This window comes from Tilletiopsis washingtonensis (genome assembly GCF_003144115.1).
Source record: "Tilletiopsis washingtonensis strain MCA 4186 unplaced genomic scaffold FA09scaffold_31, whole genome shotgun sequence".
Classification (NCBI taxonomy): Eukaryota; Fungi; Basidiomycota; class Exobasidiomycetes; order Entylomatales; genus Tilletiopsis; species Tilletiopsis washingtonensis.
In genome coordinates this window covers 1-17,752 of record NW_020312028.1, presented here as the reverse complement: position 1 = coordinate 17,752, position 17,752 = coordinate 1, and the positions used below count along the sequence as shown (strand labels likewise).

Here is a 17,752-nt window from a genome sequence, read left to right as displayed (position 1 = left end):
CGTCTCGCGTCTCTGCTCCCTCTCTCCTTTCCCCAGCACATTCTGCCTTCTGCGCGACACACCGCACTGCCTCGTTACGCCATTCCTGTCCCCAGCACCCCTCCGCAAGACCTGAACCGTGTCACTAATGAATCGAACGTCGCTGCCTGCCTGCTCTGTCTGCCTCCGATCCGGCGCGTGTCGCGGCACAGAGGCGGAGTGGTGCCGCCTCCGAGCTTCTTCCTGCGCTGCGAGCTTGCATAAGCCTGCACAAACCTCTGCCGGCGAGGATCTGCGGCTCGGAAGTCGGCCACGATGAGGATGGTTCAGGGTCCACATGCACGCCTTACGTCATGCTCCACTTCACGGACGGAGCGGAGGGATGGCCGGGCGGTGAAGCGGAGGGATGGCCGGGCGGCGAGCACGTCCGTGCAGCGGCTTGTCTTCTCTCCACCGCCTCCTCAATGTCAGACGCATCCAACGCCCGGCCGCCGCACGGCGCACTTGCGTGCGTCGTGCTCGCGCTTCTCTCGCTCGCGCTTGCACCGCTCTCGCTGGCCTTCGCACTCGTCGGCGCGTCCGCGGCCCGGCTGGGCGGCGGAGGCCCGGCGCTGCCCAAGGGCGACAAGCGGCCCACGGCGCTGGTGAATGGCGGCCGCATGCAAAAGTCGCTCTACGTCGTCCGGGCACTGGCGGCGCAGGGCTACCGCGTGGTGCTCGTCGAGGAGAGGGGCTGGAAGTGCGTAGCGCCGTGTGTGCAGCGCATACACCCCGGCTGACGCTGCGTCTGCCAGTCTGTGCGCCACGCGCTTCTCCAACGCCGTGCAATGCTTCCACCCCGTGCCCGGCGGCGGCGGGCGAGAGTACGTCGATGCGCTCGTGGCCATTGCGCTGAGCGAGAAGGTGTCGCTCTTCGTGCCGTGCAGCGGCGCCGGCACGACGGTCGACGATGCACAGGCAGCAGACCTGATGCGTGAGAAGAGCGGAGGGCGCATCCGCACGCTCATCCAAGACGCCGAGCTGGCTGCGACGCTACACGAGAAGGTGAGAGGCACCGATCAATGCGGTCATCATCCCAGCTCATGGGCCTCGCGCTGTGCAGGACCGCTTCATCGACCTCGTGCACGAGCTTGACCTCGCTGCGCCCGAGTCGCGCATCGTGCGCAGCCCCGAGGCGGCCTTGGAGTACCTGCGTGCGCAAGATCTCTCCAAGGGCGGCGTGCTGCTCAAGGCGGCCACCGTGCTGGACGACGTCGGCCGCGCAGACATGACGACGTACCCTCTGCTTTCGCCCTCCGGCCAGCCCGACTGGTCCGCGACGGAGAAGCGCCTGCGACGCGGCCTTGCCATTCCGATCGCCAAGGACACGCCGTACATCGCTCAGGAGTTCATTGGAGGTATCGGCGCCAGCGAGTGGTGCACGCACGCCACGGTGTGGGAGGGCGAGGTCGTGGCGTTCGTCTGCTGCCCCAGTGTGAGCGAGCTTGGCCAATCCAGCCCAGTGCCAACTATCTGACGGCGTCTGCACCCTCTCCCGCAGAACGACATGCTCATGACGTACCACAACGCGACGCAGACCGAGATCGGCCGTCTTGCGCTCGCCTGGACACGCACCTTTCTCGAGCGCCTGGCCAAGCACCCGCAGTGGACACACGCACGCCTCAACGGCCAGTTCTCGCTCGACTTCATCCACCAGCCCGCAAGCGAGCGCCTCGTCGTGATCGAGTGCAACCCGCGCGTGCACACGGCCGTGTGTCTGCTGCAGGGCTCATCCGCAGCGTTCGGTGCGGCGCTGGCTGGCCGCTCCGAGAAGATCGTCTTGCCAGGCTCGCGCGTGACTGCCATCAGCTGGCTGGGGCACGACCTGATCGCACGGATCCTGCCTCGTGTCCTGCCAGCCGGCTACGGCCGCTCGCTGTACGGCGCAGCATTTGTGTCCAACAGCGCACAAGCAGACGCCAAGGATCTCGACGTGCCGTCCTACAACCTCGAGCAGGTCGGCCGCGACGGCGCATGGCTCGCGAGCGACCCCATCGCCTTCCTCGCCTTCTACCACCTGCAGTGGCCGTGGCTGCTCCTGAGGCAGGCGGTCGTGCGCCGCCGCTCCTGGTCACGCCTCAATCTGAGCACTGCCCGAATCTTCGAATGCTGAAACGCAATGCCACATGTATGGAACTCGCTGCCGAGATGCATCAAGACAGTCATGACATTGTTCGTGGCACACAGCGGCCTACGCGACCCAGCTGCGGCTTGCGACGCGGTACACCTTCACCACGCCGCTCTTGAGGTCGTCGAGACGCAGGCTGACCTCCTCTGGCGCCGTAGTCTTGCGCTTCGACGCTGCCGCGTCGGGCAGCAGCACGACCTTGAGCTTGTTCTTGCGCTCCTCGTGCTCGACGCACACGGCGATGCTCGGCTCGTTGGGCGAGCCGAAGCTGGTGTGGTACTGCACGATGCCGCGCTTGCCCTTGAAGTCGGCGCCCCACAGACCGACGACGTCTCCCGGCCGGATGACGTCGGCACCGCGGTCGAGCACGGTGCCGCCGGCAAGTGCGAGCAGAGGCACGCCCCACGAGGCGCCCGCAGGCGGCAGTGCATCGGGGACGGATGCAAGCAGCGCGGCCACAAAGCCGCGCGACGTCGCAGCCTCGGCGCCGCCGACGGCGGCGCTCTTGGAAGCTGCTGCTGCGGTGGCATGATGAGCTGCGAGAGCGAGCGGTGTCAGTGTCAGAGCCGACCAAATCAGTCAGATGACGCTACTCACCGACAGCAGCACCGATCGAGCCTGCCCACATCTGCAGCGTCTCGGCGCTGGGCGCAGCGGGCGGGAAGTGGTGCTCTTGGCTGAGCTCCGTCTCCGTCTCGTCCACGTCGTCTTCGCGCCATGCCACGTGGATGTCCGTGCGGCTTGCATCTTCAAAGCGCAGGCGCACTACAAGGGCGTGGAAGCCGGCACTCGCCGGCGCGCCCTCGACGGTGATCGCGGCATCTGGGCGGCCGGCAAGCGTGGGCGGCAGGTGCAATGGCGATGAGCGCCACCAGCGCAGGTTGGGCTGCAGATCGAGATCGCGCGATGAGGGACGGATGGCGGAAGACGAGACGCGCTCGTGCAGCGACGGTGCGGCGTTGAGGTGCGACGCGTGCTCGAGCGAGCCGCGCCTCAGAGCGTCGCTTGCGTGCGACGAAGCACCGCGCGGCGGCGGAGGAGGGCTCTTGGGCAGCGGCGGCGGGGCGCTGAAGCCGCTCGGCGGCGCCGGAGGTGCACCACTCGGAAGCGCGGGCGGCGGGCTCGTCGGCAGCATGGGCGGTGGGCTCATCGGCAATGCTGGGGGCGGCGAGGTGGGGAGCGCAGGCGGCGGCGACATGGGCGCAGCACGGGCCGGCGGCGGTGGTGCCGGTGCGTCGTAAGCCTCGTCCTCGTCGCTCGCAACCTCTTCCTCCTGCACCTGCCGATGCACACCGCTCGGCACCGGCGGGCGCATCGACGTGCGGCGAGCCGACGACTCGCCATCGCCGATGCTCACGACTGAGCCGCGGCGGTTCGGGTCCGGGATGCTGCGCGTCGGGGCCGGCGAGGTGGGCAGAGGCGGAGGCGACAGCGGCGCGGGCGGAGGCGGCGGGCGTGACGCCGGCGGGATGGGCGGCGGGCTGGCGAGGCGCTGTAGCTCTGCCGGCTGCTGCGCCGGTGTATCGTCCTCAGGCGCAGGCGCCTCGCTGACGACGGGCTCGATCTCGCCTGCCTCCGGCTCGGGCTCAGGCTCGCGGCGACGGGCCGGCATGGGCGCTCCCATGATCGGCGGCGGCATGCCAGGCAGGCCGCCCATGCGCTGTCCACCGAGACGCGCCATGCGCTGCGCCAATCTGGCGCGGCGCTGCGCCTCTTCCTCCTCCTCTGTCAGCTCTGCCGGTGCGGCGTCTGCGGCGGCTTCGGGCTCGACGGGCTGAGGCTCGGAGGGTTGCGTAGCTGGCTCGGCTACGAACGCAGTGTGAGCACAATGTCGGCTGCACGCCGCGAGATAACTCACGTTCGTCAGCCTCATCGTCCGACTCCTCCTGCGGCATGGCGGCTCGAGGTCTGGGAGCGACCAAGATGCTCGGCTGGCGCGGCTCGCTCATCGCCGCAGCGGCAGCACCCAGACTGGTCTGCTGCTGCTCCTCGTCGTCGTCATCGTCGGCTGTTTGTGCAACGGCCGGCAGCATGGGCGGCGGACTGCGCGGCACAGGCGGCATCGAGGTGCGCTTCTCGCCCATCGGCGACGGCAGCGAGCGACGCGGCGGGGCCGACGCGAGCGGCGAAACGGTGCCGCTGCGCTCCGGCACGTCGCTGGGCGGCGGCGGCGGAAGCGAGGACTTGGGAATGGGCGGGCGCACGGACGTTGGGCGAGGCGGCGGCGGTGCGATGCCTGTATCGGCGTCGTTCGAGGGGGTGGGAATGGAGCGGGCCGGCGGTGGGGGCACAGCGCTTGTCGCACTCGTTGGCAGCTGCGGCGCAGGGCTGGTGGGCAGCGGCGGCGGTGGAGCATGTGCAGGCGGCAGAGGCGCTGCGATGACCTGAGCTTCCTCCTCATCCGACTCGGGCTCCGGCTGGCGAGGCAATGCGGAGATGTGCTCCGGCTCTTCTTGCGCAGGATCCTGCTCCTCCTGCTCCTCGAGCAGCGGCTGCTGCTGCTCGTCGGGCTCCGGCACCTCGTTCGCGTCTTCCTGCTCATCAGCCAGCATCTCCTCGAGAGGCTCCTCGGAGAGCGTCATCTGCTCCTCGCCTACGTCTCTCCGTGCCTCCTCTTCCGCGCCGCCCATGCTGCCCTGGCGCTCCCGCAGGAAGCTCTCGAGCGCCTCGGCCTGACGCTTCAGCTCCGCCTCGCTCTGCGTCGTGCCCGTCGTGTCGGTCGAGCCGCGGCGCGTCGTGTCGACCGATGCAGAGAGATGCGCAGCGCCACCACCGCTGCTCAGCGGCGTGTATGGCGTCGCGGGAGCCGATGCATCGAGCGTCGAGCTGCGTGTCGGTGCCGCAGAGATGTCGAGAGCGGCGGGCTGCTTCTGCTCAGGCTCGGCGGGCGACTCTGCCTCTGCAGGTGCAGAGACCTCATCGACGGCTTCTTCTGCCGGTGCGTCGGCGGTGTCCTGGTCCAGGGACGGCGCAGACCCGTCAAGCTGCGGCAAGGCTTCGACCTGCGCAGCCGCGGGTGCGGCAGGCGGCGCCTCAGTCGCATCAGCCTCCTCGCTCGGAGCAGCGGCCGTCTCGGTGGCTTCTTCGCCGCCAGCAACCTCGGCCGCCGGGCTCTTTGGCGCGCTGCGCTTGCGTCGCGGCGGCGCAGCGCGCCGGGGCACGGCGAGAGTCTGCGGCTTGCTCTCCTCCTGCGCATCTCCGCCGTCTGTGCTGATCGGCAGCTCGCTTGAGGACGGCGCAGCCGGCGCCTCGTCGTCAACCGCACGCGTGGCCGTGTCGAGGCTGGCCGAGCTCGCGCTTGCAGGCGTCGGCGCAGCTGCGGGCGCCGCGCCGCCGAACATGGGCGCGCCCATGCGGCGCCCGCCGAGACGCGCCATGCGCTGTGCGAGGGCCGCCCGACGCTCAGCCTCCTGCTCCGCCTCGCTCTTCTCCTGCGCCTGCTCCTCGCTCGGCGCCTCGGCTTCCTCGTCGGCTGCAGCTGCGCTCGGCGTGTCGACGGGTGCGGAGTCAAGCGTCTCGCTTTCGCCGCTCGCCTCAGGCACGGCAACGGCAGCAGCTGGTGCCGAAGCCTCCTCTGCTGAGGGCTCTGCGGCAGTTGCAGCTGGATCGCTTGGCGCTTGAGCCTCGTCCACGCTCTTCTCAGCCGCAGGCGAAGGCGCAGCGGCCGGCGCCATGCCCATGCCCTGCAGCGCCACGTTGCGTCTCTCTGCGCCCAGGCGTCCCGGGCGTGGGGCGCCTTGCGGCACCGTCGGCTCCGCAGCTGCCGAGGAGGCGGCGTCGTTGCGCTGCAGCGCCGCCATGCGCTCCTTGAGAGACATCTTGATGCTGGCCTGCGCATCTGCGGCGGAGAAGGCCGGGTTCGACGATCCACCCGCACGCTCTGGCTCGTCGCCTTCGCGAGCGACAGGTGCCGGCGCTGGCTTGGGTGCAGCGTGCGCGGCACCGGCAGTGCTGCCGAGCGAGCGAGGCGCGCCAGGCAGGATAGGCTTGGGCGCATCGGGTGCCGGCGCCGGTCGCTTCCAGCCACCGCCGCCGGCGGGCCGGGGCACGGGTGCGGGCGGCGCAGCAGCGGCGGCAGACTGGTTAAAGGCGGCGATGCGTGCGGCGAAGCCCGAGAGCTTCTTGGGCGCGGGCGCCGCGGCAGGCTCGGCCGGTGCGGCTGCGGCTGGTGGTGCAGTGGATGGGGCGGCAGAGGCAGGCGCCGCTGGTGCAGGCGCGACCGGCGCGGGTGCAGCTTCCGGTGCGGGCGCTGGTGCGGCTGGTGCAGCAGGCTCCTCAGCGGCGGCGCTGACAGCTGGCGCAGCAGGCTCTTTGGCAGCAGCACTGGCCGCCGGAGCAGCAGGCTCTTCGGCGGCAGCTTGTGGCTCCGGCTCGGCGACGGCAGCTGGTGGCGGCTGCTGCTCCTCGACGGCCGCGGGCTGCTCCTCGGCAACGGCTGCGGGCTCGGGCTGTGCCGCCGCCTCGAGCTCGCGCACCTCGTCGTCGCTGAGGCGTGTCACGTTGCGAGCGGGAAAGGTGCCGTGCTTGCTGCCGTCGCGCGTCTGGCCGACGAGCCACTGGTCCTCCTCGTCGTCGTCGTCGTCGTCGTCGTCATCGTCGGCCTCGCGCGGCGCGGCGCCGGTGACGCGCACAATGTCGCCGCGTGCCAGGCTGAGGTCGTCAGCATGCGGCGAGCGGTACTTTGCGCGGGCGCGTGCGAGGTAGGGGTACGTGTCGGCCATGGTGCGGCGGGCGGATGGGGGGTGAGAGGAGATGCGCGACGTGGAGGCGCGGCAAGCGATGCGGGGCGCGCCGCTGACAGCGGGCGGAGCACAGCATCAGCCCAGCGGCCCGCGGCCAGCAGCAGGCGGGGCGCACGGCACGCCGGCACAGCGAGCATCGGCAGCGGCGCGCCGTGACGCCAGCCAAGCCTGGGCCGCTCCTGAGCGCACGCCTCCCGCACGAGAGATATTTCGGGCATGGGAACAGCAAGCGAGCCCTGCTTGCTGCTTGCTTGCTGCTTGCTGCTTGCCGCTTGCCCCTCCTCGCCTCGCCTCGCCTCGCCCTGCTCACCTCCACCACACCGCCATGCCACCGCCGCCGCCCGCGCCCACCGACGCAGCCCCGCTGCCGCTGCACGTCGTCGCGCGCCAGGCCTTCCTCTGGACGCCCGCCGACATCGCCGCCGCGCGCGCCGCGCACCACATTGCGCCCATGCTGCAGGGCACGCTGCCCATGCTGGCGCAGCAGAACCTTTTCTGCGGGCCGCCGGCCGGGCTCATGCACGAGGAGGCCGTGTGTCTCGTGGGCCGCCGTGAGTGTGGCTGGGATGTGGCTGAGTGCGCTGCGGCAGCTGTGCAGGCGGCGGAGCGAGACGGGGGCCGGAGATTCGTCGTCACGGCGTCGCAGTGTGCCGAGAGTAGCGGCTGGCTCTGCAGGAGACATAGCAACTGCTCAGTGGAACGAGGAGGGTGCGGGCCCGCTGAAGGAGCAGCCACTGCGCCTGCAAGCGTGCACCAGGGGCAGCAGGGCCTCCGCAGCACGCCTCGGGCTGGGCAACTATGGCATGGCTGCGCTGACACCGCCGCTGACTCCTTCTCGCAGGCGCCGCCGTCCTCATCGCCTCGCCCGAATCGCACGACGCGCCGAGCACATCGCAGGCCGCTGCCTACCACGAGGCGCGGCGCGCCGACATCGCCGCACAACGCGCGGCCACGCGGGCCTCGAGCTCAGCAGCTCGTAGCAAGCAGCTCACCAGCACACGCGCGGCGCAGGAGAAGCGCGAGGCTCGCGCAGCACGGCGAGCGGCCGCCGGTGAGGCGCCCGAGGAGGAGGCACGGCCAGCGTCGCCGGCACCACCGCAGCTCGACGACGAGGAGATCTCATACAGCCACCTCACGCCCGCCCTGCCCGATGGCGACTGGTACGCGCCCGAGCCACATACCTACACCACGCTCGCGGCCGCTCGGAAAGCCGGCGTGTGGACCTTTCCGGCCGACCTGCGCGAGCGAGCACGCAGCGCCGTGTTCGAGGAGATGCACCGCCGCGGCTACTTTCTCAACTGCGGCCTGCGCTTCGGCGGCGACTTCAATGCGTACCCAGGTGAGTGGCGGCGATGAGCAGGCAGCTGTTCATGGTGCTGATGCGCTGCTGCGACGTCAGGCGATCCGCTGCGCTACCACTCGCACTTCACCGTACAGGTGCTGGCGACGCCCACGACACCCCTGCCGGCGCAGCAGCTCGTTGCGTCGGGCCGTCTGGGCACGGCCGTGAAGAAGGCGCACCTGTTGGCAGTCGTCGACGGCGCCGAGGAGGCAGACGAGGAGGGCAAGGCGAAGAGCCCGCAGGTCACGTTCTGGTCGCTCACATGGGCAGGCTTCGGCACATGAGGCGCACAGCCGGCGCAAAATGGAACTCGTTACGGGTCGTCAGGGTGAACATGCATGGAGGCGTGCAGATGCGGCAGCAGGGCTGCCTCGCACGGTCTCGCTCGCACTAGTCTCTATCTCACTGCTCCGCAGCGCGCTTCTGCGCCTCGCTCTGCTCTGCCGCGCCCTCCCGTGCGCCCTGCGACGCCTGCAGGCCGTGGTAGATGCCGCTGGTGCCGAGCAGCGCGTTCTCCGTCGCCATGCCGGCGTTGGCGAGCGTCTGACCTGCGCTCGCTGCAGCCTGCTTGGCGTCGTCGCCGAGGTTGTGCGAGAGCAGCGGGCCGGTCGACGCGGCGATGGACGAGCTGATGTGCGAGGCTCTGCGCAGTGCATGGCAGTCAGCATCCTCCCGCTCTTACGCCCTCTAGCCTGGACTCACCCTTCACTGACGCCGCTGGCGGCCTCCCTGAGCGCCTTCTTCGTCTCGCCCTCCTCCTGCGGCTCGCTCTCGCCCACGACGGCGCGCCAGCCCTTGCCAGCCTGTGCGCCGACCGCCTGCGTCGCCTCGCCAATCTTGCCCGTCACGGCGCCCGTCCATTCGCGCGCCGTCTGCGTGCTGGCGCTGGCATTGTCGAGGCTCGTCTGCGTCTCGCTCGAGATCTGCAGCGGCTCGCCGGGCTGCTGTGCCAGCGAGCTGTGCGCGCGCCTGCTTCAGCGCTACAGCAAGGAGCAGCGTGGGCGAGAGCACTCACGCATCGCGCGTCTCGCGCACGCTCTGCGCCACCTTCTGGCCGCCCTCGACGGCACTGCGTGCGATCTCGTCGCCGGCGGCGCGGATGCCGTCGAGCAGGAAGCCGTGCTGGATGAGCAGCTCCTCGAAGTGCTCCGTCGCCGTGCCGGGCGCGAGGCGGATGCGCACCCAGAACTGCTCGCTGCTGCTGCCGGCGGGCGCAAAGAGGAAGGAGTAGAGCAGCGGGTCGGCGGCGTCGGTGCCGAACTGGGCGCCGCGGGCGAGCGGGAAGCGCAGCGCGTTGAGCTGCAGCAGCAGCGGCGCCTCGGCGTCGCCCGTGGCAGCGAGGCCGAGCGTGCCGGAGCCGAGCGGCGCCTCGTCGCCGCCGGGCAGCAGCTGCAGGAGAGTGGTGTTGGCCAGCGAGACGGACATGCTGGAGTGGGTCTGCGGAATGGGTCTGCGGCTCGGAGATGGTGGTGGTGAGCAAGCAGGTTGACAGGAGCAGCGCAAGCGAGCCGTGCGCGTTCAGGTTGCGCGCCGCGTCGCAGGTGGAGGTGCAACGCAAGACGCCGAGCTGGGCGCAGCGAGCGGACCCTGACCATCCATGCGCCGGCCATGCGCCGTCCCGCGTGCTGCCGGTCTCCAGCAACACACAAACTGCAGCACGGTAGCACGATGTGATTAGAAGGTAAAGCTACACCACCACACGACACGGAAGGGACAGAGGGAAGAGTATGTACAGGGCAGACGGCACCGCGGCGCAGACCTCAGACGCCGCCGCCCGAGTGCGAGGGCCTGCCACGGCCCGCCGAGTCGCGGCTCGCAGCCGCCTCGCCCGTCTCCGCCGCCCAGAGACGTGGGCTGGACGCAGCCCACGGCGCCGACCAGCTGGTGCCGGCGGCGTGGCTGAAGCCAGTGGCGGCGGCTCGCAGGTGTGCCGCGGCCGGCGACGGCGGTGTGTGCATGCCCTCGAGGTAGAGGTGCTCGAGGCGGTCGAAGGCGCCGCCGGCTGCCGACGCCGCGGACGGCCAGCGTGCCGCCGCGTCGAGCTCGAGCAGCGACGTCGTCTCGAGTCGCGCTGCTGCAGCCGACTGCGGCTGCGACGGCGCGACGCCCGCTGGGTTGGTGCTTCCAGCGAGCAGGGCCTCGCCGCCGTAGTCGGACCATGCTTTTGGAGGCAGAGGAGGACGCACGTCGGCAAAGGCTGCGCCCGAAGCACCGGTGCTGCGACCTGCGTCTGCGCCGCTTGCTCCTGCGCCGGCAGCGCCGCTCCAGGCGCCGCCGGACTCGAGAGAAAGTGCGAATGCTCGCGGACTGAAGGGTGCAGGCGCCGCTGCACCGAGCGAGCGCGCCAGGAAGGCGTGCAGGTCCAGGTCGTCGTAGGATGTCTGCAGCATCGGTGCGCCGCCGCTGGAGGCGAACGAGCCGAGGTCGGCGTAGCTGCCCGTCTGCGGCAGGTCCGGAAGAGATTCGGCGTAGGAAGCCGGGTCGCCTGACGCGATGTGCTCGCTGCTGCCGCCGAATGCCTCGTTGGCAAGGCCGCTGTGGGCGAATGCGGCGGCGACGTCGAAGGCGCTCAGCCGGCCGTGTCCGCGCTCGCGGGCCGAGCTGCGCGGCGACGATGCCTCGCCGAACGCTGCCACACCGCCGTAATGGCCAGTGCGCGACGGGTCGCTGCCCGCGGCGGCGCTCCATTGCTGTTGCACCTGCGACAGCGGCGGCGTCGGCTCGAATGCCACTGCCATCTCCGCTGCGCTGAAGTTCTGGCGCAGCGTGTCCGTCGAGCGGCGGCGACGATGCGCGGAGGTGTTCTCGACGAGGCTGGGAAAGAGCGTCTGGCTGCCGAGGCTGGTGAGGTGCAGATCGTCGGCAGGGTAGGAGTACGGCTGGCGGTATGCTGTCGCCATCATCGAGATGTGCGCGTCCTGCATCGCAATGCGCTCGGCCGTCTCTCGCGCCGTCAGCTCGGGGCGCATGTCGGATGCGCCACGCTCAGACGCTGAGCCAAGCAGCGCCGAGCGATTCACGAGCTCATGAACGGACGGCGTCGAGGACAGACTGCGCTCACTGGACGCCGAGACGCTGGACGAGCGCTGCGCCTGTCCAGGCGCGAAGTTGGCGTCGAGCGCAGCTCCATCTGCGCTAGTGCGCTTCGCCTGCGACCAGTCGGCGGAGAGCGAGCGCTCGCCGGGCAGCTGCATGTTGGCGAGGCTGACGAAGCTCGGCGGAGGCTGCTGCATACCGTCTGCGGCGCCGCCGCGGTGGAGCAAATCGCCGGCCCAGTGATTGTGCTCCGTCATGCTCGCGACGCCTGCTGCCGAGGTGTCCGAGGTGTAGGCGCCCGAGCTGACGGGCGTGAAGGATGCGCCCCACGTCGACGGCGACTGCGGAGGGCCGACGGGATCGAGAAGATCCTGGAACGAGGCAACTGCCAGAGGCCGTGCGCTTCCGCTTCCAGACGCAAAGTCGAATGGCGACCCCGAGAGCAGCGAAGAGAGATCCGGCTGAGCTGAACGCGCTGCGAAGCTGTCGCGCGCCGGCGTGCCGTCGGTGCGTCCAGCTGGCGCATAGCTGCGCTCCGCCGTCGGCGCCGCCGCCTCGTAGTCGACGTCCATCACGTCGCGCGAGTCCATCGATGCCAGCAGGTCTTGGCTCGCTGCAGCGCGCGAGTCAAGCAGCTGCGAGGCGCTCGGCTCGCTGATCATCTGGCCCAGCTGGCTGAGCTGGTCCAGGTCCATCGCCGCGAACGCATCATCCGGCGAGGCTTGCCATGGCATGCCCGTCGCCACATCCGCCGTCTGGCTGCGGTCCAGCTGCGGCCGCGACGGGGCGCCCTCTGCGCCGAGCGCTGCGTCTTGCTGGGCCGCCAGGAGCGCAGCCGTGCTCCTGTCGCGCGACACGCTGCGCGCGGCTGGCGGTGTGGTGCCGTGCTGCTTGGAGAGGCGTTGCTGGTGGTGGAAGGTGTGCGTGCGCTGCTGATGCTGCAGCGTCGAGGCCGGCGGACAGTCGAAGGAGCTGATCTTGGGGTTCGCGCGCTTGGAGCTCTGCGTGCGGCGCAGTACGTGCTCGCCCTTGTGGAGGCTGCTCGAACGACCGAGGCTGCCGTGCGACGCGCCCGACGCCTGCGCAGTCGAGGGAGCGCCTGCGCTGGCTCCCCCAGCTGACTCGGTGTGGGTCTCGCGCAGAAAGTCGAGCGCACTGGCCTGCTCTTGCTGCTGCGCCTGCTGCTGGAGCTGCTGCTGTTGCAGCTCCTCCCTCGGAGAGACGAGCGGCGCACCTTGGCTTCCCTGCCTGCGACCTGCCGACTCCCGCTGAAGCTGCGTGGGTGGAGCCGCCTGTCTTGCCGGGCGCTCCCAGGGCACAGCGTCACTGAACTCGCCGTCGCTGGTCTCCGAATGGCTCACCTCGCCGCTCGTGCACTGCGAGTGCGCCGAGACGCTGGTGTCGCTCGGCGCCGAGAAGGGCGGCGGGCGTGCAGGGGCAGCAGCGTCGTCCGTAGCGGCGACGCCAGCGAGTGCCGCAGAGATGCCATGCATCCAGTTGGTGCCCGTGCCTGCGGCGCTCGAGCTGCCGCCGCTGCTCAGCGGTGCCAGCGCCTCGCGCGCAACCGGCGCGTGCGCGACGCTCTGGCTCGGCCGCCGATCCTTCTTTGGGCCCTTCTGACGCGGCTTGTAGCCGGCCTGCTCGTAGAGCTCGGGAAACGCGTTGCGGAAGCGGTCGCGCAGGTCGGTCGACTTGCGCCGGCCCTCGAAGACGGCCTCTTTCGCGATCACCGCCCAGTGCGAGCCGTGCTGCAAACATCGATGGGTCAGCTGAGGATGCACAGAGGTCCAACGCGCAGCACACGCACCACCTCGTAGCCGCGCTTGAGCACCTCGTCCTCGGCCGCCGAGAAGGGCCGGCGCTCCTTCGTCTTGCCCTTCTCGAAGATGCTCGTGCCGTCGGGCGCCTTGCTGCGCACGGCCTTGCTCGTGTGCGTACGCGCATTGGGGTACTGCAGCGCGAAATCTCAGCATCACCGCACATGCTCAAGCTGCCGCAGCCGCTCCACTCACCAGCTCGTGGTACGCGTCTGGAAAGTACGTGCGGAAGCGGTCCTTGAGGTCGCCAGGCGTGCGGCCCGAGAAGCGCTCCGAGAGCTCTGGGTCAGAGAGGATGGCCTTCCAGTTGCCGATGCCGTGCTGTGCGGGATACGTGCATGAGCATGGCTGCGCCAGACAGGGCCACGCAGCAGCAGCGGCTCACCTTGTTGCAGCCGTCGACGAGGGCCTGCGTCTCCTCGGCGTCCCACATGTGCCGCTCCTGCTGATGCAGCTTCTCGATGCGCAGTGCGCCCTCCCCACTCGCCGGCGCCGCTGCCGCAGCATCGTCTGTGCCGTCGGCCGTGCGCTCCGTGCCGGCGCTGCCCGTGCTGCTGTATGCGCGCTCCAGCGGCGCCGCGGCGGGCGCGTCGTCGGAGAAGACGGCGCGCGAGGCGAGGATAGCGGCGGCGGTGGCCTGCAGATCGAGAGCAGGCAGCGGTGCGGCGCTGTCGCCCGATGCCTGTTGGGCGTGCGTAGTAGTGGAGAAGCGCCTATCGTCCGGCGGCACGTCGGGCGCCGGCGGCTCGTCTGCTGCGAAGCCGGCATCCGTGCCAGGGCCGGCTGCGACGCCCGCAGTGCCGACCTGGAGCGGCGGCTGCATGTGGCTCATGGCGGCAAGGTGGAGAGAGTGCGAGGGCGTGGAAGCAGGGCGGCGCAGACAGTGCTAGATGGCCGTGACGGGGAGACGGGGGGCGGCGGGCGGCCGCACGTGGCTCGCCGTGCGCAGACGGGCGCCGCGGTTAGTGCGGGCCCTGCTGGCAAGACATGGTGGGGTGCGGGAGCGGCGCGGTGCGGGCTGGAGGCGCTGCGCACAGCAGCGAGCGGCAGGAGGTGGTGGACGGGAGTGAGGGAGCGGCACTCGTGGTCGGAAGAGAAGGCGTGAGGTGCGCGGCGGCGGCGGCTGCTGCTGCCAGTCGAGTGCGGAGCGCCGCGCTCACGCCGCCGCGCCTCATCAACGCGATTTTGCCTCTGCCGCCGAGCCTTCGCTGCGGCTCGGCTGCCGCGTCGTTGTGCCCACAGCGCAGAGCACGGCCTCGCTTAGCTGCAGAGCATGCAGATCATCCCGCCTGCCGGACGCAGCGTGCGCTGCCGATGCCGAGGCGAGCGCTCGTTTGCCCGGCGTCGCGGCGGAGCTGGCGAGCGCGGGGTGCAGCCACAGCGCACAGCAGCAGGCTTGATGCGCGCGCCCGCACCGCTGCGCTGCACCCTGACGAGCCGCCGGCGAGGCGCAGAGCGAGAGCGAGGCCCGATGCCATCAGCCTCCGCTGCTCTGCTCTCCCGTCGGCTGCGTCTGGCGGCCGCCGCTCCGGCCGCCAGCAGCAGGCGCTGATCAGATCGCCGCCGGTGCGGTGGGTTTTTGCTTGGTCTGACGTCGGCGTCACCAACCTCGGCGAGAGGCGCGCTACCCGCCGCGGCGCGGGCGAGGTAAGACCTCACGGCGGAGCCGCGGCGATGGCGCCCTCTGCCGAGCTCGCCTCGCTGCCCTCACCGTCGCAGTCGAGTCTCGCCGCAGCGCGAGCACGTCTTCGCGGCCTCTGCAAGGAGCAGCGGCCCACGAGCCATCGTTTCCATGCCCGCCTAGCCGAGGTGCGGCACGGCGGCGCGGCGGTGCCGAGCGGCGGGCTGAGGAGGGGGAAGGGGGTGCCGCGCCCTTGACCCAGCCTGCTCCCGCGCTATACGCGGATGCGCGCGCCGCGTCCTCGCGCGCGGCGAGCGTGCTGGTGCGGTCGTGCACAGCAGAGGTGCAGGCAGCGCTCAGGCAGCCTGCGCACGACAGAGGCCCGCACACGCCAGCGCCCGGTGCAGCAGCAAAAAGAATGCTGTCAAAAGTTGACGACAGCAGGATTCGAACCAGCGAAGCAAATGCATGTGAAGCACGCTGAGGCGGCCAAGATAACAATCTTGAGTCACACTCCGTTGACCACTAGGATATATCGCCATTCCAGGTCAGCCGCCTGGGCTTGGGCTTCATGAACCTCTGAAAGGGACACACAGCCCTGCAGCCCTTTTTCAAACTCTCTGTCTCTTGCCTGGGATGCTGCCGCGCTCGGTGCGGCCACTGTCTCGAAGCGAGGTGATGCAGAGGGTGCTGAGGGTGATGAAAGCACCACGCATCCTCTGCTGTGGGAAGAGAAGTCCTTGATGTGAGTGACAGCAGCGGCAGGCTAGAGTCAAGGCCCACGTGCGCTGCGTGCCGATCATGCCGAGCGTGGGCGCAGCGCGGCGCGGCGTCGGCGGAATTCGCCCTTGACGTCGCCGCCCGTCTAGTAGGAGGTCCACCGCGCCTGGCGCCCCCTGCTGCGTGCTGGCTCTCGAGACGCATGCCATACACATGGCCCGCGCTGAGCCAGGGCATGTCATGGGGCAACCGTCTTAAGCTGTCTCCCGCAGCTCCCGCTGCGCTGCGTTGTGCGGTCAGGCGATGGTGGGGCGGCACGCGTGACTCGGCGCCGTCTCGTGCGAGAAGACGCGTGCGCCTTGGCAGCCTGCTGCTCTTTGGCCTGACGGCGCCGGCGATCTTGCCGTGCCGAGCGCTTGAGTTGCTTCTCTCTGCTCCACTCCACCTCACTCGCCCTCGCCCGCCGCCGTCGCTGCCCGTCCGCCATGTCGACGCTCCTCTCGCCCGAGACGCTCGCCGGCAAGATGCTCTTTGCCATCCCCAAGAAGGGTGCGTCCGCGGGCGCCTCGCCCGCCGTGCCCTCTCCCTCTGCTCACCTGCGCGCTCCTCGGCACCGCAGGCAGGCTGTACGAGAAGTGCCTCGAGCTGCTCGCCGGCGCAGACATTCAGTTCAAGCGCGCCCACCGCCTCGACGTCGCGCTCGTGCAAAACCACCCCATGGCGCTGTGAGTGGGGCGAGTGAGGCGTGAGGCAGCGACATGGGCACAGAGAGGGACTGCAGCACACGAGCACCTCTGTCGCGCCTCTGCAGGCCCTGCCAGAGCTGTGGTGTTGAAACAGCCACCTCTGCTGGGTCTGCAGAGCCCCGGCAGACGCCTTCTCTGGGCGCAGCAGCACCTCTGTCCCTCCACAGCGCACGCCTCTCACACGCTTCCCTCTGCAGCGTCTTCCTGCCCGCGGCCGACATTCCGCGCTTCGTCGCCGAGGGCAACGTCGACCTCGGCATCACGGGCCAGGACATGGTCGCCGAGGCCGGCCTCTCCTCGGAGCTGACCGAGGAGCTGGAGCTGGGCTTCGGCAAGTGCGCGCTGCAGGTGCAGGTGCCCGAGAGCAGCTCCTTCAAGGAGCCCAAGGACCTCGTCGGCAAGAAGGTGGCCACCAGCTTCGACCGCCTCGCCGGCGAGTACTTTTCCAAGCTGCAGAGCGACGAGGAGAAGAAGACGATCATCGAGTACGTCGGCGGCAGTGTGGAGGCGGCATGCGCGCTCGGACTGGCAGACGGCATCGGTGAGTGCGAGCGGGTGTGCAGCAGCTCGAGGCGAAGATGGGATGTGTGAGCGGGCTTGAGCCGGCTCGCACTCAATCAGCCGAGTGCAGACGCAAGGCACAGAAGATGCGTGTAGCGCTGAAGAGGGCATGAGTGCGGCGCAGGATGTCTGGCTCTGAGCGGTGTGATCTCTCGAGCATTCTCGCGTTCTCTGCAGCAAGCTCCAGTGTTGGCGGCGAGCTGTCGGAGCTGGCGCACCACACGTGCAGAGCTTCACCTCTGCCAGGCGCTTGCGTCTGGCTCAGTGAGCTGTCGCTGACGCGCCGCCCTTGCTAGTGGACCTCGTCGAGTCGGGCGAGACGATGCGCGCCTGCGGCCTGCACCCCATCGCCACGCTCCTCACCTCGCAGGCCGTGCTCATCCGGCCGACGACGCCGCACGAGCGCGCCGACACGGCGCTGACGAAGCTGGTCACCTCGCGCATCCGCGGCGTCATTGCCGCTGCGCGCTACGTGCTCGTCGAGTACAACGTGCAGAAGAGCACGCTCGACAAGGCGCTGCAGATCACGCCCGGCCGCCGCGCGCCCACCGTGAGCCCGCTGGACGACCAGGGCTGGAACGCGGTGAGCGTCATGGTGCTGCGCAAGGAGGTCGCAAACGTCATGGACTCGTTGGAGGAGATTGGCGCGTGCGACATCTTCGTCGTGCAGCTGGCCAACTGCCGGATATAGGTGCCGCGGGGCGGCGGTGCACTCGGACATAGAGAGAGGCCAATGCAAAGTCTATACAGCTGGGCGGCGTGGGGTGGTGGTACATGGGGCATGGGGCAGCGAGAGGCATGCGGTGAGGGTATAGCAAGGGGAGGCAACTGCGGCACGGCACAGGAGCGGACGGCCGGCTAGAGCCGCCGTCCCCGGCTGGTCGAGCGGCTCCAGAACGCACGCCCAGCCGAGGGCGAGCGCGACGTCGACGCCTTGCGCGGCGGACGCGGCGTGTAGGAGTACTGGCGCGATGGCCCGATGGATGATGGCGGCTCGCCGCCGACGGCTGCGAGGCAGGGC

At 70.0% G+C, this 17,752-nt stretch overlaps 8 protein-coding genes and 1 non-coding gene across 9 annotated transcripts; 4 read left to right on the top strand and 5 right to left on the bottom strand.

The window, feature by feature from the left end:
• The first annotated feature begins 444 nt into the window (after window positions 1-444).
• On the top strand, window positions 445-2,152 carry FA09DRAFT_313579 (hypothetical protein). Its single transcript, XM_025740734.1, has 4 exons — window positions 445-718; window positions 774-1,023; window positions 1,082-1,453; window positions 1,520-2,152. Exons 1-4 carry the CDS (start codon window positions 639-641, stop codon window positions 2,129-2,131), a joined length of 1,314 nt encoding a protein of 437 aa, XP_025594747.1. The 5' UTR covers window positions 445-638; the 3' UTR covers window positions 2,132-2,152.
• Window positions 2,153-2,209: 57 nt separating this feature from the next.
• Window positions 2,210-2,575, bottom strand: FA09DRAFT_302979 (hypothetical protein; the record flags this gene model as incomplete). The annotated part of the gene is made up of 1 exon (XM_025740425.1): window positions 2,210-2,575. A coding segment is annotated over one exon (366 nt), but the record flags the coding sequence as incomplete, so codon positions are not given.
• A 586-nt stretch (window positions 2,576-3,161) lies between these two features.
• FA09DRAFT_196025 (hypothetical protein) lies at window positions 3,162-4,008 on the top strand. Its single transcript, XM_025739414.1, has one exon. The coding sequence runs from the start codon at window positions 3,496-3,498 to the stop codon at window positions 3,922-3,924; it is 429 nt and encodes a 142-aa protein (XP_025594745.1). The 5' UTR covers window positions 3,162-3,495; the 3' UTR covers window positions 3,925-4,008.
• Window positions 4,009-7,164: 3,156 nt separating this feature from the next.
• FA09DRAFT_332930 (tRNA-intron endonuclease catalytic domain-like protein) lies at window positions 7,165-8,549 on the top strand. The gene is made up of 3 exons (XM_025743651.1): window positions 7,165-7,439; window positions 7,730-8,227; window positions 8,288-8,549. The coding sequence occupies exons 1-3, from the start codon at window positions 7,214-7,216 to the stop codon at window positions 8,512-8,514; spliced, it is 951 nt and encodes a 316-aa protein (XP_025594744.1). The 5' UTR covers window positions 7,165-7,213; the 3' UTR covers window positions 8,515-8,549.
• Window positions 8,550-9,047: 498 nt separating this feature from the next.
• Window positions 9,048-9,706, bottom strand: FA09DRAFT_332929 (hypothetical protein). Its single transcript, XM_025743650.1, has one exon. It carries the CDS (start codon window positions 9,653-9,655, stop codon window positions 9,242-9,244), a length of 414 nt encoding a protein of 137 aa, XP_025594743.1. The 5' UTR covers window positions 9,656-9,706; the 3' UTR covers window positions 9,048-9,241.
• Window positions 9,707-9,884: 178 nt separating this feature from the next.
• On the bottom strand, window positions 9,885-13,351 carry FA09DRAFT_195946 (hypothetical protein). Its single transcript, XM_025739413.1, has one exon. The coding sequence runs from the start codon at window positions 13,237-13,239 to the stop codon at window positions 9,991-9,993; it is 3,249 nt and encodes a 1,082-aa protein (XP_025594742.1). The 5' UTR covers window positions 13,240-13,351; the 3' UTR covers window positions 9,885-9,990.
• FA09DRAFT_302981 (hypothetical protein) lies at window positions 13,252-13,906 on the bottom strand (the record flags this gene model as incomplete). Its single annotated transcript, XM_025740426.1, has 2 exons — window positions 13,252-13,404; window positions 13,469-13,906. The coding sequence occupies 2 exons, from the start codon at window positions 13,904-13,906 to the stop codon at window positions 13,252-13,254; spliced, it is 591 nt and encodes a 196-aa protein (XP_025594741.1).
• Window positions 13,907-15,136: 1,230 nt separating this feature from the next.
• FA09DRAFT_t48 lies at window positions 15,137-15,244 on the bottom strand. The gene has a single exon. It is a non-coding gene; the product is annotated as a tRNA-Leu (tRNA).
• Window positions 15,245-15,861: 617 nt separating this feature from the next.
• Window positions 15,862-17,486, top strand: FA09DRAFT_332924 (ATP phosphoribosyltransferase). The gene is made up of 4 exons (XM_025743649.1): window positions 15,862-15,973; window positions 16,044-16,149; window positions 16,368-16,711; window positions 17,028-17,486. Exons 1-4 carry the CDS (start codon window positions 15,910-15,912, stop codon window positions 17,420-17,422), a joined length of 909 nt encoding a protein of 302 aa, XP_025594740.1. The 5' UTR covers window positions 15,862-15,909; the 3' UTR covers window positions 17,423-17,486.
• The last annotated feature ends 266 nt before the right edge of the window (window positions 17,487-17,752 follow it).

What these genes read in the sequence shown, in the direction of transcription:
- FA09DRAFT_332929 (XM_025743650.1), bottom strand. Translation starts at nt 9,655, where the DNA reads ATGTCCGTCTCGCTGGCCAACACCACTCTCCTGCAGCTGCTGCCCGGC.
- FA09DRAFT_313579 (XM_025740734.1), top strand. Translation starts at nt 639, where the DNA reads ATGCAAAAGTCGCTCTACGTCGTCCGGGCACTGGCGGCGCAGGGCTAC. An exon ending in GTCGAGGAGAGGGGCTGGAA is followed by an intron (nt 719 to 773) that starts GTGCGTAGCGCC and finishes TGCGTCTGCCAG; the next exon opens with TCTGTGCGCCACGCGCTTCT. An exon ending in CGTTCGTCTGCTGCCCCAGT is followed by an intron (nt 1,454 to 1,519) that starts GTGAGCGAGCTT and finishes CCTCTCCCGCAG; the next exon opens with AACGACATGCTCATGACGTA.
- FA09DRAFT_332930 (XM_025743651.1), top strand. Translation starts at nt 7,214, where the DNA reads ATGCCACCGCCGCCGCCCGCGCCCACCGACGCAGCCCCGCTGCCGCTG. An exon ending in CGTGTGTCTCGTGGGCCGCC is followed by an intron (nt 7,440 to 7,729) that starts GTGAGTGTGGCT and finishes TCCTTCTCGCAG; the next exon opens with GCGCCGCCGTCCTCATCGCC. An exon ending in CGACTTCAATGCGTACCCAG is followed by an intron (nt 8,228 to 8,287) that starts GTGAGTGGCGGC and finishes CTGCGACGTCAG; the next exon opens with GCGATCCGCTGCGCTACCAC.
- FA09DRAFT_195946 (XM_025739413.1), bottom strand. Translation starts at nt 13,239, where the DNA reads ATGCTGAGATTTCGCGCTGCAGTACCCCAATGCGCGTACGCACACGAG.
- FA09DRAFT_196025 (XM_025739414.1), top strand. Translation starts at nt 3,496, where the DNA reads ATGCTCACGACTGAGCCGCGGCGGTTCGGGTCCGGGATGCTGCGCGTC.
- FA09DRAFT_332924 (XM_025743649.1), top strand. Translation starts at nt 15,910, where the DNA reads ATGTCGACGCTCCTCTCGCCCGAGACGCTCGCCGGCAAGATGCTCTTT. An exon ending in CTTTGCCATCCCCAAGAAGG is followed by an intron (nt 15,974 to 16,043) that starts GTGCGTCCGCGG and finishes TCGGCACCGCAG; the next exon opens with GCAGGCTGTACGAGAAGTGC. An exon ending in CGGACTGGCAGACGGCATCG is followed by an intron (nt 16,712 to 17,027) that starts GTGAGTGCGAGC and finishes CGCCCTTGCTAG; the next exon opens with TGGACCTCGTCGAGTCGGGC.